Genomic DNA, 18,031 nt, shown 5'->3' on the forward strand with positions numbered 1-18,031 from the left:
ACACATCAAATATTTTTTCACTGATTTTTTTTTTCTGAATATCACTATCCATCTCCTAAATTTCACTATAGGTATGTAGTGACACAATAATTCAAATGGCAACGCTGCGGAGTGCTGCTCACTGGCCAGTGGCCACACGGACACGAGCTCGCGAGTGACGCTCTACTTGTCCCAAACGCGAATGTCAGTTAGAGCCTTGAGCCATAATTAACATCGAATCATTTTTGTCGACCACAGATAATGTAAAACTATACTAGTAGTTTCACATTTCTCATCTTATAAACACATCAATGGGATAAGGATTTTCAGAAATAAAAAGTGCTCCTTGTAACTAACCATTTAATATAAAACATACCTACATATTTATATTATTGATACCGGACAATCGGCTCATTCTATTCTTTAATTATCCTTATTAATTAAGATACAACCCAACAATAAATACAAACATGCAATAGTTACCTACTGCTAAAACATGTACAGTGACGTCACAGCATCCACAACCGACTACACCGGCTTTTATTGCCTTCTTTCATAATATTAGAAAAGACATAGAAAATTTATTGTGGACAACTGTTCCGTTTTAACACAAAACAGTGACAAGGTTTAAATAGTGAAGGTAAAAGAGCCAAATAAAAATTAACTTTAAATTGAATTGTGACTAAAACGATAATTATTATTTTCTCAGTAAACTCGTTGAAACGTATAATATAATGTTTGTAGCGCATTACGCAAACTCTAGTTCCTGTTTTGCATAACGCGACGTCAGCGCTCGGCGAGTGTCGGAGATCGCGCTTACAGGCTCGATATGTAGTGCCACTTATCCACTGGAAACAATCAACGCTACATTAATCGCACGCATCATCCAATAAATGCGAGTAGGTTATTGAGTAACTCATTCCACATACTATTTCTTGCAAGGAGTCGCCCGCTCGGCCGGCGGATCACCCCATGGATACGTATTATTAGAATCTAGCTGCGCTCCGCGGTTTCACCCGAATGGCTCCGCTCTTGTTGTTCTTAGCGTGATGATATATATTTTTATATATAGCCTATAGCCTTCCTCGATGAATGGGCACCAAAAGAACACCAAAAGATTTTTTCAAATCGGACCAATAGTTCCTGAGATGAGCGCGTTCAAACAAACAAAAAACTCTTCAGTTTTATAATAGCTATTAGCACAATATTAGTATAGATTAACAAGTTCCTGCTAAAATACACGATATAATATCGATGGAGTGAAAGGCGAGGTCACGACACGACCGAACTCGTTCGGGCAACTCAGTGTCATTTATAAAATACTAGCGGTCCGCCCCGGTTTCGCCCGTGGTAGGTATATATTTCGCAATAAATGTGAATTTCGCAATGATGTAGCCTATGTTCTTTCTCAGGGTCTAAAGATTGCCTGTGCCAAATTTCATCAAAATCGGTTGAGAGGTTTTAAGCGGGAAAGCGTAACAGACAGACAGACAGAGTTACTTTCGCATTTATAATATTAGTATGGATAAATACTTTTACAATGAAGTCAAGAAAAGTGAATGTGCATATTTTAATTGATTGCGCACAGTTTCTATTCATGTTTTATCACTATCAAAGTACATAATAAATGTTGCATAATAAAAGGGATTTATATTTATGATAGCACAGTTACATCATCATCATTTTTGTAATGGCATAATATTTGAATCGAGGCATGGCGGACTGGTGGTGCTCGTGCGACGTGCACACTGCACACCGTCACACGTGTCACGTACCTGCGTGCGGGACGGGCTGCGGCAGCGCGGCGGGCGGCGCGGCGGCCAGCGCGGCCCCCGCGCCCGCCCGCTCCGCGCGGAACGGGCTGCCCTCCACCGTCACGTTCATCCTGCGCACAGACCGACCGTGGAGTTACGTGCGGTTCTAACCGTACAAACGCTGCGTGTGCATACGACCGAGGGGTCCCGGGTTCCATTTCCGGGGAGACGAAGAAAAAAAAAATCTCGGTCTGGCAGGACAAACAAGGCTGATCGCCTGTCCTCAAAGAAAATCGATCAGTGAAACAGATGTATAAATAATAATCCATCCGCCCCTTACCCCACTAGGGGTCACGGGACTTCACTCTAACCGTAGAAACTGCTTTCCGAATCGGTGGTAAACGGTAAAACTATGTTGTGACTATTCAAAACTGCTTCTAAAAGAAGTCTTTGAGTAAATAAATGTTTGAATTTGAGATTGCACACGTGACACGACCCCGAGATCAAGTTTCCTCTGTCACTTCATAGACTATAGACGCAAAGGCCTACGCCAAAATGTACTTTATTTAATAAAAAACACTACCTACTATTTTTTTTTTTTACAAAAAACATCAACATTGCCACGCCAGAAATCGGATTTACGTGCGCCTATAGGTGTTTCATATCAAAAAAATGCTCATAAAATAAAAACTACTGAGCCTCTCCAAATAATTTTTTTTTTTTTTTTTTATTTATGGCACCAATTCGACACCATCCCGCATCGAACAAAAAAAGAATCACGTAAATCGGTTCAGAAACCTCGGAGTAATCGGCGTACATGTCGTGGCCATATCGTACATTTGCTCATTTCATGAAATGATTGGCCATTTCACGAAATGGTCGCATTTCGTGAAATGGCCAATTTAGTTTGGCCACATCATGATGTGGTTTGAGCAGATCAATGATAAGAAATCGTTTCACGATATGGCCAACTAAACGCGCGGTTTTTTCATGAAATGATCAAAATTATTGGATCATATCGTAAAATAGTTACATTAATCATTGGTAGAATGTGGATATCTTATATATGTATATTGAAGAAAAAATGCATCTTAAATAAAATAATTTAAGACGCATTTTTTCTCTTAGGATATATATTTATATATCCTACTATATTATTATAATTGTTTTTTAAAAAGCGATCCGCTTCTGGCACTCGCCGGCCGCTGCCGCGGCACGCTCGCTTTGCTCGCTCGGCTCGTGCGTTGTTTATCTAAGTCTAACCTAACCTAACTGTTTTCTATTGCAAAAACGATTGCTTTTGGCATTTGCCGGCCGCTGCCGCGGCACTAACTTAAATGACATTAAACAAGTTTTTAGAATATTCTGAATATTTTTAATATGGACTCTTTATATTTTATACGATCTGGCCAAATGTGGATGACCAAATCGTGAAACGTTGACTATTTAACGATCTGATCAAACTATGTTGGCCATTTCATGAAATGCGACCATTTCGTGAAATGATCGATCATACCATGAAATGAGCAAATCTACGATATGGCCACGACATACATACATAAAAAAGATCCTCCTTTTTTTGAAGTCGGTTAAAAATCAAAGTGAAAGCGAACAAGTCGCAGAAACAATTCATTACGAAATGATAGGTAACTCACTTGTTAATGTCGTCCGCGTTGGTGACGGCGCCCGACACGAGCCCGCGCCAGAACTCGTGGACCTGCACACGTACCACACATACCACATTAATTAATATTGTTTGTTTTCATACCGTCAAGCTGCAACATAGGTACTCAAGTTTTGAAAAAAATCTAGTTTGTTACATATTTTAGCACCATAGGAATACGTGCGATGGGATTTACATCGTCTTTTTATCCAAAAACCCGTAAACCGTTACTTATTTAAGGGGGTTTTGGATAAAAAGACAAAAAATATTCGGACTTTCACAGACGAGATGAATTGTGTGAATCTGTTCGTGTTAAGTCTTCGATGAAGGGACATGCTATCTGTTGAGATAATTAAACAACCATCTCAACCAATATGAAACATTATATTTTCCTGGATCACAATATTCTAGGTGGTTGCCCCGGTATGACAAAAGTAAATAACATAAGAAAGAAAGAAAAGAAAAAATATTTATTGCCACATTAAGTTACACACACTTAAAAACTACTTACATTACTTAAAAAAATTAAGTAGAGAATTTACATGGCAATCGGGTCAGACTCAGCCATGCTGTCGGGCTTTAACACCTGAACAGCGCTGATTTTCAGTCTGCCCGTAAGTTTTTATTTCCGAGGCTCACTAAGTCTACATTAAAATACAAATACCAACCAAAAAACATTCTTTACAGTTCTAAAAATAATTTGCATTGTTATTATTAAAAATTACATACGAATAATATATTAAAACAGATTTATAGATAATTAAGTACACATTATTATGATTATATTAAATAAAATAAACACATATCTATGTATATACTTCGTTACTTATATATACTTAAAACATATAAATATATAGAAGGATATAATATTATATTAAATACATTTGCAATCCACAATTTTGCTTTATTGGGGTGTCCAGTTTGATATTTGTTTGTACAAAAGTATAATTTTGTATTTATGCTTGAACGATATGTATGACATATTAAGTTTCAAGGGTGGAGGAAGGTCATTCCAAATCTTCGAGGCAGAATACTTGAAACCACCCTTAAAACCCGACGTATGGTGCTTCGGTATTACCAATGCATTGCTACTTCTACCTCGTGTATTCTTACCATGGTACTCCTGGGTCCATTTCAATTTTTCATAGAGGTAGACAGGAACTCCAGTGTGTACCAATCTATGTACCAGGCCTGCTAGATGTAACTGTCTACGACCGGCCATCTTTAGGATCCTTCGGCTATTTAGGTAAGGCGTGATATGTGCACGCTTTGGTATACCGAAGCAGAAACGAGCGCACGCATTCTGTACACGCTGTATTGCTCGCTCCGTTTTAGCGTACAAGCGGGGACCATATATCGTATCACAGTAGTTAAAGTGGGACAGAACCAATGACTCTGTAAGCATTATTCTGGACCGCTCTGATAGATCTTGCCTGAGACCATACAAGACTTTCAATCTGTAAAAGGCATTTCTGATAGTGAGATTTATATGATCGTCATATTTAAGCTGTCCATCCAAAACTATGCCGAGATTCTTAGCCCTATCCACTTCAACTAACTGTTTATTATCGATCTTTATTTCCAAATTAAGATTTTTTATTTTTTTTATTTGATTTTTTGTACCTAATACAATGTATTTGGATTTGGATCCATTAAGTACCAAAGCATTCTGTTTAGCCCATAATGACACCCGTTTTAAATCTTCGTTAATTTGACGCTCTGTGATTATTGAATTTTTGGGGTCTATAGGATAATATAACTGCGTGTCATCGGCATACAAGTGTACTTTACAGTGTTTTATGTGTTTTATCAGGTCAGTAGTGTACAGTGTGAATAAAACCGGACTGAGTATTGAACCCTGAGGACAACCACGCGGAGTTGGCTCAGTTCTTGAATAATTTAAACTTCCTTCCTTTTCGGTGACAACAAACTGTTTTCTATCAGATAGATAGGATCTGAACCAACCACTAGCATTTGGATTAACACCGTAGTACTTTAATTTGGCTAACAAAAGTTCCTTATCGATGGAGTCAAACGCACGAGTGAAGTCCAATAAAATCATAATACTACCCATCCCATTATCACTGTCTGATATGACATCATCAGTTACGTGTGCTAAAGCTGTAGCTGTGCCATGCTTCGCTCGAAACCCAGATTGAACATTTGGTAGGATTTTTTCGCTGTCTAAAAATTTTACTAATTGATTACAAACTACTCGCTCAATAATTTTTGATAAAACAGGTAGTATACTGACGGCCCGTAAATCATTCAGTTCCTCCACAATTGGTTTTTTTGGCAAAGGCTTTATCTTAGCAGTTTTCCAAGCATCCGGAAATGTTCGGGTAGATATAGATGTGTTAACCATCCGCGTTATAATTGGTAGAGTTACAGATAAAGTCATCCTTATCATATCAATATTAATTGTATCTTGGCCAGCCGCGTTCGTTTGTATACCTGATATTATTTTTTTGACTTGATCTATTGTACATGGCTCTATATTAAATTGATTACTTACGCCGAAATTATTATTGTTATAAAAATTAATTAGATTTGTATCTATCATTGTTTGCCCGGGTACATCGAGGAAGAATTTATTAATAGCATTAGCGTCGTTTAAATGGTGCGGTAAACTATCTGTATCCCTATTTTTGCCAGTAATCGAGATTTGACGTAAAAAATTCCACATTGCTTTCGGGTTGCATTTGTTATTATTTACATACTCGGTGAAGAATGCCGTTTTTTCTCGTCTCAAAGCACTAATGACCGAATTACGTAAGTCTTGATAAAAGCGATAGTGTGCGTCGTTCTTAGTTTTTCGCGCCCTTATTAGTGCTTTGTCTCGTAGTAGCATCATGGTCCTTACTGTATTCGTGACCCAAGGACGCGGCGTTGAATGAATCTTAATTTTCTTTATTGGAGCGTGTTTATCAAACAATTTATTTATAAGTTGGTTAAAAATGTTTGTCATTTCGTTCATGTCTTTCGCGTATTGTACTGAGTTCCAAGGTAAAGAAACTAAATCTTTATTAAATTCTTCCAAATTAACACTTTTTAATAATCTCGTATATTTATATTTTGGCACAGGTTTTATTTTTTTAATTTTACATTTTAATATGACTAAAGCGTGGTCACTAAGGTCCCGATTGTGTATAATATTCATACTTTCACAAACTTCTGGGCTGTCGGTAATAATCAAATCTAAGAGAGTTTGTGCAGTTTTTGAGATCCGAGTAGGCTCTTTAGTAAGTTGATGTAAATTTTGTTGCGTCAAAAAAGAGAGGAACTCAGAAGCTTGACCCCTGTCTGTTCTCGTTAAATCAATATTGAAGTCTGTCAGCAGAAATAAATGAGTACAGCTTCCGAATGAGCTCACAGATTCGCTAAGAGCGTCGATAGCGGCTGCAACTCTAATGCTCTCGGGTCTGTAAGCAGTACCGATTGCTACTCGCCCCACACCGGCTATCGTCAGCTCGATCCACATCTGTTCCAATAGAGACGGAGGGTGCGCTCGGGTTCGTACTCTCAAGCCTTTGCGTACATAAAAGCCCACCCCTCCTCCCCGGCCTCCGTGCGGACGAGGCGTGTTTAACAATTTGTATCCAGGCATGATGGGAGCAAACCTCTCCATTCCCTCCTTCGTCCATGTCTCATTCAAGGCTAAAATGTCAAGACCGTGAGTTTCGAGCATCACTTGTAATTCTTCACAACCGGTAAAAAGAGACTGTACATTTAATAATCCTAATATCAAATTGGTATTCCGTTTATTACTCATGGTAAAAATAGATCATAAATAAATGGATAAAACAACCGAACAACCGAAATAATTGTAAGCAGAATAATAACGACGCCTGTTTACATGTTGAATCACAAAAACCGTATATAAATAAACCAGAAATATATTTTGTTATGTCTGATATTATTATTTGATGACTTGTAAAAAGACTTTTTCCACAATATAAAAAATAATAAAATTCTATAAAATATAATAAATATAACTTCATGATTATAAACCTTAGTGAGAATATTGCAAAAATAAATGAGATAAAATGATTGTAATTGTAATACAATTTATTTAAGTTAGATGCTATAAACACTTGGTATTTGTTTTTAATGTTTGTAAAAGGTACCTTTTGTATCAATTTAACAATTTTATAAAAGCAAATAAAAAACATTATATCATAAAACATAACTAATGATAATAATATCCTCTTCTTTGGACTTTGAATTAAAAACCAGGCTTGCGCGTTTACTGTATATTCATAATAGTCAATAATTATTATAAATAGAATATTATAATAATTGTAAGCATAGCCGGTCCATTTAGAGGTTAATATAAAAGATACAGTGTTCAAGCTACATAAAGGAAGAATAATAGAGTTATCTACATCGTAATAATTCGCCATATTAACATCTATCGTACTAATTACAAAGTTTTTATTAAATAAACATATTAATACCGATTTTAGAAACTGAGGATCAATGTGAATATAATAGAAGCAGATACATTCCTTAATTTTTAAACTCATCGAAATGAACACATTTTTATTATTGGTGAATTCGTTCTTTAGTAATAAATCTGCACATAATACTTCTATAACATATTTTATTATTATACTCGAACCTAGGCTATGCCAAAAACCGATGCAATATCTGAATCCATCTTGATTCGCATTGCCGGAGACCCAGACTGTTTCCGCGCGTATATACGTCCGTTACGCGTCCACACGAACCGCCAACTTCGCTTTGCTCCCTCATCCCGTGCTTTGCGAAATAACTGTCTATTCGTGCGGGTTAGACGTTCATTAACATATAATTTACGTATTGGACCAGGTAAGTTGAATCCCGATGTATCTGCGCCCCTACGTACGCGAGCGCCTTTTATAAACTCGTCGCGGAGCGAGCGCCGCGCCAGACGTACGGCCACAGGACGGGGTGAGGGCTTTAGATCTTCGGAGGAATGGGAACGTGGAGGCCCCATTCGCTGTACATAGACAATATCGTTTTCGTTGATTGTAATACTCAGTTTTGAAGCGACGAGGGTTACGAGATGCACCAGATTCTCATTGTCGCATTCTGTCAAACCAGAAATTTCAATATCGGTCAGGAGGGACTCCTGTTCGCGATCATTTAATTCAGATTTTAATTGAGAGACTGTATTCGCGATATCCTCATCGTGATTGCATGTATTTATTGAACGTTGCTCCTCCAATGCTATAATTTTCTCCTCCACGGTATCCAGCCTCGATGTCAGTCCTTCTACTGTATCAAATAATTTATTCATTCTATTACTTAAACCTAGTATTTCCTTTTTGAGCTCACTCATTTCGTTTACCATCTCGGTTCGAAAGAGCTTTAATTCTTCCACTACATTTCCCATACTATCGGATTCAGAAAGCGCTGGTGAACAGCCTTTCACCGGGGTTTCCGTATTATCTCTTCGTGGCATTTTACTTGTGCATATTGGGCACAACCAGTTATTTGAATTTTTAACATTTTTGGGAATTTTGACACAAACTTTATCGTAGAAGCAACCGCACTCATTGCATTTTACGCCATCTGCCGACGACGCAAATTTCCCGCAGGCAGTACACTTTGTCATGATATTGATTAGACTTTATAGTTCCTTGAGATTTCGTTAGATGGCGCTAGTCTAATTATATAAAATTTAATGTGGTTTAATACGAAGTTTCTTAATAAAAATATGTCGCTCTTTTATAGCCAAAATATATATTTTTATTAATATGAATTCTTATTGTTACTTCAATACTCCTTCTTCAATACTACCGTTAGAAATTCTGATATAGGGTAGATTTAATTCTTCACTCACGATTGTAAATGTAAAATGATGTTTAATTAACTTACGGATGTCTTGTTGAGTGCGAATATCACTTCTTACGCGAGTTTACTGTTTAAAAACTGTTTTCAACACCTGTGCACTATTGCAGAACTGTAAGTTATATTTTTAATTTAAAAATCTTATGATAGGTATGCAACCCGTTTGACACACGAACCTCGAAAAAAAAAAACATCAATCAAGTTGTCGGTTAAAAACTAAATGCTAAAGTAAAAGATATGTAGGTACATACTTGAAATTTAAATTTCTAAAGGAGATATGAATACAGGAACAAGTGAATATAAATATTGAATTGGAATTAATATGTACACAATCAATATTTATAAGGCAAACAGATTACAAACACACGATAATATTATCATAAAGATAAATAAGACTTCATATAATTGAAGAAGATTATTTTTAACACACATACTTTTTACTTCTTTCAATTCAATTATTCAATTACTTCTTTCCAAACTTTTATAGTTAGTTACCGCTTTTGAAACTTTTTGAAAAGTGGCATATTTGCTGCATATAAACTAAATGTGACTATGTCACTAAAATATGCATATCGTATACACTATACGTTGGGGGGCGGTAGGCTCACCTCGTCGACGACGCGGTGCGCGAAGGCGGCGTCCTTGGCCTCGCCGTCGAAGGCGAACTGGTTGCGCGGCTTGCCGTCGGGCACCTTGTACAGGCGGAACCACTCCACGGTGGCGCGCAGCAGGCCCGGGAACTCGCGCTCCACGTCGGCCACGTCGTGCAGGCGCGCGGCGGCCGGGTCGCGCACGTCCACGGCCAGCAGCTTCCAGTCCGTCTCGCCCTCGTCGATGAGCGCCAGCGTGCCGAGGATCTTCACGGTGAGCACGTCGCCGCGCGCCGCCACGCGCTCGCCGATCTCGATCACGTCGATGGGGTCGTTGTCGCCGCGCGCCTGCGTGCCCGCGTCCACGTGCTGCGGGTTCTCCCACGTCTGCGGCAGCGCGCCGTAGTTCCAGATGTAGCCGTGGTGCGGGAACACGTTGCTGACGAACCGCAGCGCGCCCTTCTTCACGTCCTGCTTGATGGGGTTGAGCGGCTCGCCGAGGCTGATCTCCATCTTGGCGTTGGACCAGCGCGGCACCTCCACGACCATGTGCGCCAGCCGCTGCTCACGGTCCGCCCACAGCGGGATGTCGTGCAGCGGCGATATGGGGCCGCTCTCGTCCTCTGTGGCCGAACATTTCCTTAGTTTATTAAAATTTAAAACACATTATATTAATAATGTATTTTTAAAGTCGTAAACAACATCATCGAGAAGAAAAATATATAAAAATCGAGAAACTTAAATTAAATTTGCACTTTTAATAATAATTATTATAAGTACGAGCAATTTTATGTTCTTACTAGCTTCGCCCGCGTTTTGAAAGAAAAACCCGCATAGTTCCCGTTCCCGTGGGATTTCCGGGATGAAACCTATCCTATATTATGTGTGCTAAATTTCATTGTAATCGATTCAGTAGTATTTGTGTGAAAGAGTAACTAACATACACAAACACATACATCCATCTTCACAAACTTTCGCATTTATAGTATTAGTAGGATAGGATTCTGTTAAAAAAATTTCTTCTTGCACACTTGACTGTGGGTTTTTTTATAATTTTTTTATTCATTTATTTAGATCTACCAATTTGGTTCATTGTTAAATTATGTGTTTCTATTCATAAGTTCATCTCATTCTCGGGTCTCACCAAAATACAAGCACATTATATCATTGAAGTGTTTTTATTGATGAGGTCACCCTATTTTTTTCGTTGCCAAAGATATATTAAATAGGTTGTATATATAAGCAATTAATACCACAATTAAAGGATATTTAGTGCTAATAAATTATTTCCAATTTTTTGTATTTTTTTTTCTTTTAATACCTACATAGAGAAATATACATCCATACTATAATATTATAAATGCGAAAGTAACTCTGTCTGTCTGTTACTCAATCACGCCTAAACTACAGATATGGAGATATTTTGATACCCGAGAAAGGACATAGGCTACTTTTTATCCCGGGAAAATGACGTAATCCCGGAAATCCCACGGGAACGGGAACTATGCGGGTTTTTCTTTGACTGCGTGGGCGAAGCCGCGGGCGGAAAGCTAGTTCTTAATATATATAGATAGTTAAATTTTCTTGTTAAAATAATGAGTTATAATTGTACTTTATTCACATGTTCAAATCTAACTATCCATAATTCAAATAACATAATTTAAAAGTCTTCTTTCCACTTCTTACAGAGAACAAATCATTAAATGTGAGTAATATTACATCAGTTATCAGTAAATAATACTTTAAGCACAAGTATTACATTAAGATAATAAAAATAAAATTAATCAGGAAGTTGTGATGAAGGCATTAACATTTCAAGATTATATTGATTATTATTATAAGTAAATAAGCTGTGTCTATAGACATTTATGAGTAATGCACAACATCTTCATTGGGTTTATGCTCATACAATAAAGTTATTTTTTTAATTGGTTGTTCATTTTGCTGATGATGATTTTTACTTACGTAAAAAGGAGCTAAAGTAATGCCATATTATATAAAAAAAATGTTGAAAAGTATAGATTGTGGTATTAATTGCTTAAATTTGTTTTATATACAACCTATTTAATATCTCTTTGGCAACGAAAAAAATAGGGTGACCTCATCAATAAAAACACTTCAATGATATAATGTGCTTGCAGAGTTATAAACTTTAGGCATATTGTGAGAGGGAACAGCACGACAATGAGATGAACTTATGAATAGAAACACATAATTTAACAATGAACCAAATTGGTAGACCTAAATAAATGAATAAAAAAATAATAAAAAAACCCACAGTCAAGTGTGCAAGAAGAAATTTTTTTAACAGAATCCTATCCTACTAATACTATAAATGCGAAAGTTTGTGAAGATGGATGTATGTGTTTGTGTATGTTAGTTACTCTTTCACACAAATACTACTGAACCGATTACAATGAAATTTAGCACACATAATATAGAGGGTAACTTGGATTAACACATACGATAGAATTCCCACAGGTATGGGAACTATGCGGGTATTTCTTAGAAAACGTGAGTGAAGCCACGGGCTATGTATATTTAAATTACATTATTTTTACAGTTGTAAAATATTGATACACTGTAATTTACAAAATGATATTAATTCGGAAAAGCAATATAAAATAATTATTTAATATTATAAATGCGAAAGTAACTCTGTCAGACAGACAGACAGACAGAGTTAACCAATAAACTACTCACTACTGAACCAATTTTCATTAAATTTGGTATAGAGATATTTTGATACCCGAGAAAGGACATAGGCTACTTTTTATCCCGGGAAAATGACGCAATCCCGGAAATCCCACGGGAACGGGAACTATGCGGGTTTTTCTTTGACTGCGTGGGCGAAGCCGCGGGCGGAAAGCTAGTTCTTAATATATATAGATAGTTAAATTTTCTTGTTAAAATAATGAGTTATAATTGTACTTTATTCACATGTTCAAATCTAACTATCCATAATTCAAATAACATAATTTAAAAGTCTTCTTTCCACTTCTTACAGAGAACAAATCATTAAATGTGAGTAATATTACATCAGTTATCAGTAAATAATACTTTAAGCACAAGTATTACATTAAGATAATAAAAATAAAATTAATCAGGAAGTTGTGATGAAGGCATTAACATTTCAAGATTATATTGATTATTATTATAAGTAAATAAGCTGTGTCTATAGACATTTATGAGTAATGCACAACATCTTCATTGGGTTTATGCTCATACAATAAAGTTATTTTTTTAATTGGTTGTTCATTTTGCTGATGATGATTTTTACTTACGTAAAAAGGAGCTAAAGTAATGCCATATTATATAAAAAAAATGTTGAAAAGTATAGATTGTGGTATTAATTGCTTAAATTTGTTTTATATACAACCTATTTAATATCTCTTTGGCAACGAAAAAAATAGGGTGACCTCATCAATAAAAACACTTCAATGATATAATGTGCTTGCAGAGTTATAAACTTTAGGCATATTGTGAGAGGGAACAGCACGACAATGAGATGAACTTATGAATAGAAACACATAATTTAACAATGAACCAAATTGGTAGACCTAAATAAATGAATAAAAAAATAATAAAAAAACCCACAGTCAAGTGTGCAAGAAGAAATTTTTTTAACAGAATCCTATCCTACTAATACTATAAATGCGAAAGTTTGTGAAGATGGATGTATGTGTTTGTGTATGTTAGTTACTCTTTCACACAAATACTACTGAACCGATTACAATGAAATTTAGCACACATAATATAGAGGGTAACTTGGATTAACACATACGATAGAATTCCCACAGGTATGGGAACTATGCGGGTATTTCTTAGAAAACGTGAGCGAAGCCACGGGCTATGTATATTTAAATTACATTATTTTTACAGTTGTAAAATATTGATACACTGTAATTTACAAAATGATATTAATTCGGAAAAGCAATATAAAATAATTATTTAATATTATAAATGCGAAAGTAACTCTGTCAGACAGACAGACAGACAGAGTTAACCAATAAACTACTGAACCAATCTTCATTAAATTTGGTATAGAGATATTTTGATACCCGAGAAAGGACATAGGCTACTTTTTATCCCGGGAAAATGACGCAATCCCGGAAATCCCACGGGAACGGGAACTATGCAGGTTTTTCTTTGACTGCGCGGGCGAAGCCGCGGGCGGAAACCTAATTATTTATAAAGCATTTAGATTTGTATTTCCACTATCCAGACAGCAAGGTAAAAGGTTCTCTTTGAAGACTACCGATTCTTCCCCGAGTTGTCTCTCTGTTGAATAGTCTGCTTTGTTGAATTTTGTCTTCTTCTCAGTTTTTGATTTTAACTATATAATATTAGACTTTGCTAAGAGAATTCCACAGTTCAATTAAATCTTCAAACTTTACTTTAATTTATTTAAAAATATAAATTTAAATAATTTCATGTGATAGCTAATACTGAGATTATATAAAAAAAAATGTTCATTAGAAAAAACATTTCTTGATAATAGAGCAGTATTCTTTGTATTGTGATTAGTAGCACTTTATTGCTTGACATAATAACTTATAAGTACCCAAGTTTTGATTCATCTATACATATTATAATAAATCTGTAGAAGGGTCAATTCTGTACATTGAAAATATTGAAAAAATAACTAGCGGGGGGTGTTACTGGATCGATACCAAACCCAAAAATGTTATTAAAAAAATTTTTGTCTGTCTGTCTGTCTGTCTGTCTGTATGTGAAGACATCACGTGAAAACTAACGGTTCGATTTCGATGAAACTTGGTATAATTATACCTTATTATCCTGGGCGTAAAATAGGATACTTTTTATCCTGGAAAAATACGTAGAAAAAAAATAATCTTAATTTTTCAGTTTTATCCATAGACGTTGTTCTGTAGAACCGCGAACACACGTTGCGTATTATTATAGGCCTAGCCGTATTTGGGTACAATAGACATTTTATAAGATGTCATTGTCAGAGTTGGAATGACTCAAAATGGAAAAATAAACCATCCACGCGAAGACCGACATCCGCGCGGACGGAGTCGCGGGCGGAAGCTAGTTTATAATAAATGCATAATATTAAAAATGCATTACATATTAAAATTTAAAATCATGCATTCTTACGAAATTTAAGATTGAATCCAGTAGCAGAGTTTAAATTTGACACAGGTTGCACTGGTGTGTGTGGATATAATACCATGATATTATTGTAATTTGAGAAATAATCACTACTCCAAATATCAGAAAGAACTTGAAGCTGTATTACAATGTTTATGGTAATAACAATATACATAATATATATTTTTTTTATTGAGAATAAGGAAGCGCTTGACCACAATCTCGCCTGATGTTAAGCTGAGATGTGGTCTAAGATGGAACGCGCTTCCCTAGAAGGTACCAGTTCACTCTACGCACTCTATACTTGAAGCACATGAGTAGAAAGACGGAACAGAGACTAATAAGCTTCAAACAAACGCGAGAATCGATTGCACTATTACAAGTAAGCGGGGCATGTGTGTGTGACTCTGGCCGCTTGTCGCGTTTGAATATTTTAATATAAAATGTAATATTTCATTGTCAAAAATGGTTGTTTATTGTACTGTGTGTATGAATAACACTAGAAAAACTAAAAATATATCATACTTCAACTATCCTAGGGAGTACAATAGGTGAGTAAATATTTTGATTATTACTTTTTCAAGTAAGTACCTACTTGCGTTTATTTTATTAGGTCCTTTTTTAATAAGAAGAGAATTGTACACGGTGTGTTTTACCTTTCATTATTATTACAAGTTTAGCATTTGTAAGTATGTATGTAATGACGTATAATTATAAAACTAATGTGTTTAATTATCAAACTATTTAACAAATGTTTTGTTTAATTTGTCTTAACCTATTGTGACAGCCCTACCAAAATAGGTAACAATTTTAATGTTCAATGTTCTTAAGAAGCTTAGTCTCTGTTCCGTCTTTCTACTCATGTGACTTGAAGACCCCCTTTATTTTATTATTGTGGATAATATCCATAAAATGGATGTCATAGGTGAACTGGTTAAATCATTATAACGTAAATAAATTTTTAAACGAACTAAAGTATGAATTAGAAAGTAATCATATTATAGATAAAATGTATTGATACACTAAAATGATTAAAAAATAAATATGTATTTCATTGATGTTCACAAGTGCATGTCAACATTTATTATAAAAACATCAATACAAACACCATATATTTTTAATTACTTGGAGAAAATTCTGAAATAAATATCTTTTAGTAAAGTTCTGTTATAATATTCCTAATGATAACATTTTGCCAAGAGATCTATTAGAATTTATTTTTAAAGCTTAATTTATAGTAAAATATTTAAAGATTATTTCTGCATGTTATTGTATGTAAGTTGTAACTAATGTCTTTCTTTTTTTCTTTGATAAATGATTTATGATAAACAACCAATTCCTATTACCTAGATTATATTCTATTAGCGACATTTATGAGTAGCAAATACATAATGACCTTTTAATTTAAGAACTTTATGATAATTAGATAATAATATAAATTGAACCTTTTCTGTAACATCAAGATAGGTTCGTGACGTAAAGATAGTTTTTATCAGTGCTTATGTATCTAGACTTACTGAAATAGACTCTATAGTCGGGTGAGTATGCGGATCCTCGTTCCTCGGCAATGTACATTTTAGAATTTGTTTTTTGAGCGGCTACTGTCGCAAAATTACTTCGCAAAATTAAAGTGTTAACCGGCGAACACAGCTGTTTAGTGAATGCCAAATTCTTCGTAACGGAATAAGCAACGCGTGTTAGTGACATTTTTAACGTTTGACGTGTTCGCTTTTTAATACAGATAAAAAATACGCAGATAACACTACACTGTGAACACACTGTGAACAACGCTCACGTCTGTGCACGTCCATTTCCGTGCTAAGAATAGTATAATCACATAATAATACACAAATATTCCTTGGTGCAAAGAATAGTATAATCACAGAATAATAAACAAATATTTTAAACTACTTACTAGACAGTGCACTATGGCGCAAAAAAACTGGCCCGAGTGAGGGCGTTCCCGTTGGGAAATTGTCGTCTTTTTGTAAGGTGACCAGCCCGTTGTCAGGCACGGACACAGGCACGGAAATATAGATGGTCATAGCCTAAGGTCATAGCCAAACAAAATAAGAGATAAATTACTTGAAAAAGGAGCAAAATATATGTCATAGTTAGTACATAATATTATTATATTGATGATACGTTTCTTATTTTATCATCTGTAAAAATAAACTAAAACATGATGTAGGTAGATGTATGTTATCGTAAAATTATAAACACCGCTAGATTTTAATCTGTCTGTTAGGGTTTGTTTGTTTGACCCCGTTTGTTAATCTCAGGAACTACTGGTCCGATTTGAAAAATTATTATTTTAAAAATTATACTAGGTAGTTATAATTCTGTGGTGTTAGATAGCCCATTCATCGAGGATATAGGCTATAATAATAGGTATATTATTATCATCACGCCAAGACCAACAAGAGCGGAGCCACGTGGGTGAAGCTGCGGAGCGCAGCTAGTATAAAATAATATTGACTAGGTATGTTATACGTCTGTATTATTTAAAATTATTTGAATTGATTTTCAAAATGTTGATTGTAACATTGCAACCTATGATTGCAACGGTTTGTTATTGCTTTCAGAAATGGATTAAATTTAGACGGTAGGTACAATCAGAAGGCATTTTCAAATAAATTTAATAAATTGTGTGCTGTGATTAAATTGAACACCGAAAAAGGGCATTTTGATTGCCAAACACTAAGGCCAAACTATTTACAACATTGTCCTCATTAAAATAATATTCAAAATCAAATAACAACAATTATTATTAATTATTCCCGAGGAGCATCAAAGCGTTCATAATATATACGAAAGGTAGCGCGCTGAGCTTTTGAATATTGCAAGTGTCAATAATAGTTTGCTGTTTGACTTTTAAAAATGCTCTGCGCCCGCGCCGCTCTGCGATCCGCCATATCTGCTAAAAATACAGGGAAGGCAACATAAATTAATTCTTAAGATAGAGACCATTTTTGCAATAACTGGTTTCACATAACGCACTCGGCACTACTAAAAAGTTTTCTAATAATAATATTATAATACCTATACTTTAACGCGACCGTTTTGTAAGCTGATTAGGATACTGATGACCA

At 35.4% G+C, this 18,031-nt stretch overlaps 1 protein-coding gene across 2 annotated transcripts; it reads right to left on the minus strand.

Moving 5' to 3' along the window:
• Positions 1–325: 325 nt before the first annotated feature.
• On the minus strand, positions 326–16,719 carry LOC123693457 (inorganic pyrophosphatase). 2 transcript variants are annotated; one of them, XM_045638571.1, is made up of 5 exons: positions 16,457–16,719; positions 9,840–10,444; positions 3,389–3,450; positions 1,755–1,864; positions 326–827 (listed from the first exon to the last, which is right to left on the minus strand). In XM_045638571.1, the coding sequence occupies exons 1-5, from the start codon at positions 16,644–16,646 to the stop codon at positions 796–798; spliced, it is 999 nt and encodes a 332-aa protein (XP_045494527.1). In that variant the 5' UTR covers positions 16,647–16,719; the 3' UTR covers positions 326–795. The 2 variants fall into 2 exon arrangements, with proteins under 2 accessions (XP_045494527.1, XP_045494528.1); XM_045638572.1 differs by lacking the exon at positions 1,755–1,864 and having other exon boundaries at positions 16,457–16,715.
• Positions 16,720–18,031: the final 1,312 nt, after the last annotated feature.

This window comes from Colias croceus, chromosome 7, assembly GCF_905220415.1.
Source record: "Colias croceus chromosome 7, ilColCroc2.1".
Classification (NCBI taxonomy): Eukaryota; Metazoa; Arthropoda; class Insecta; order Lepidoptera; family Pieridae; genus Colias; species Colias croceus.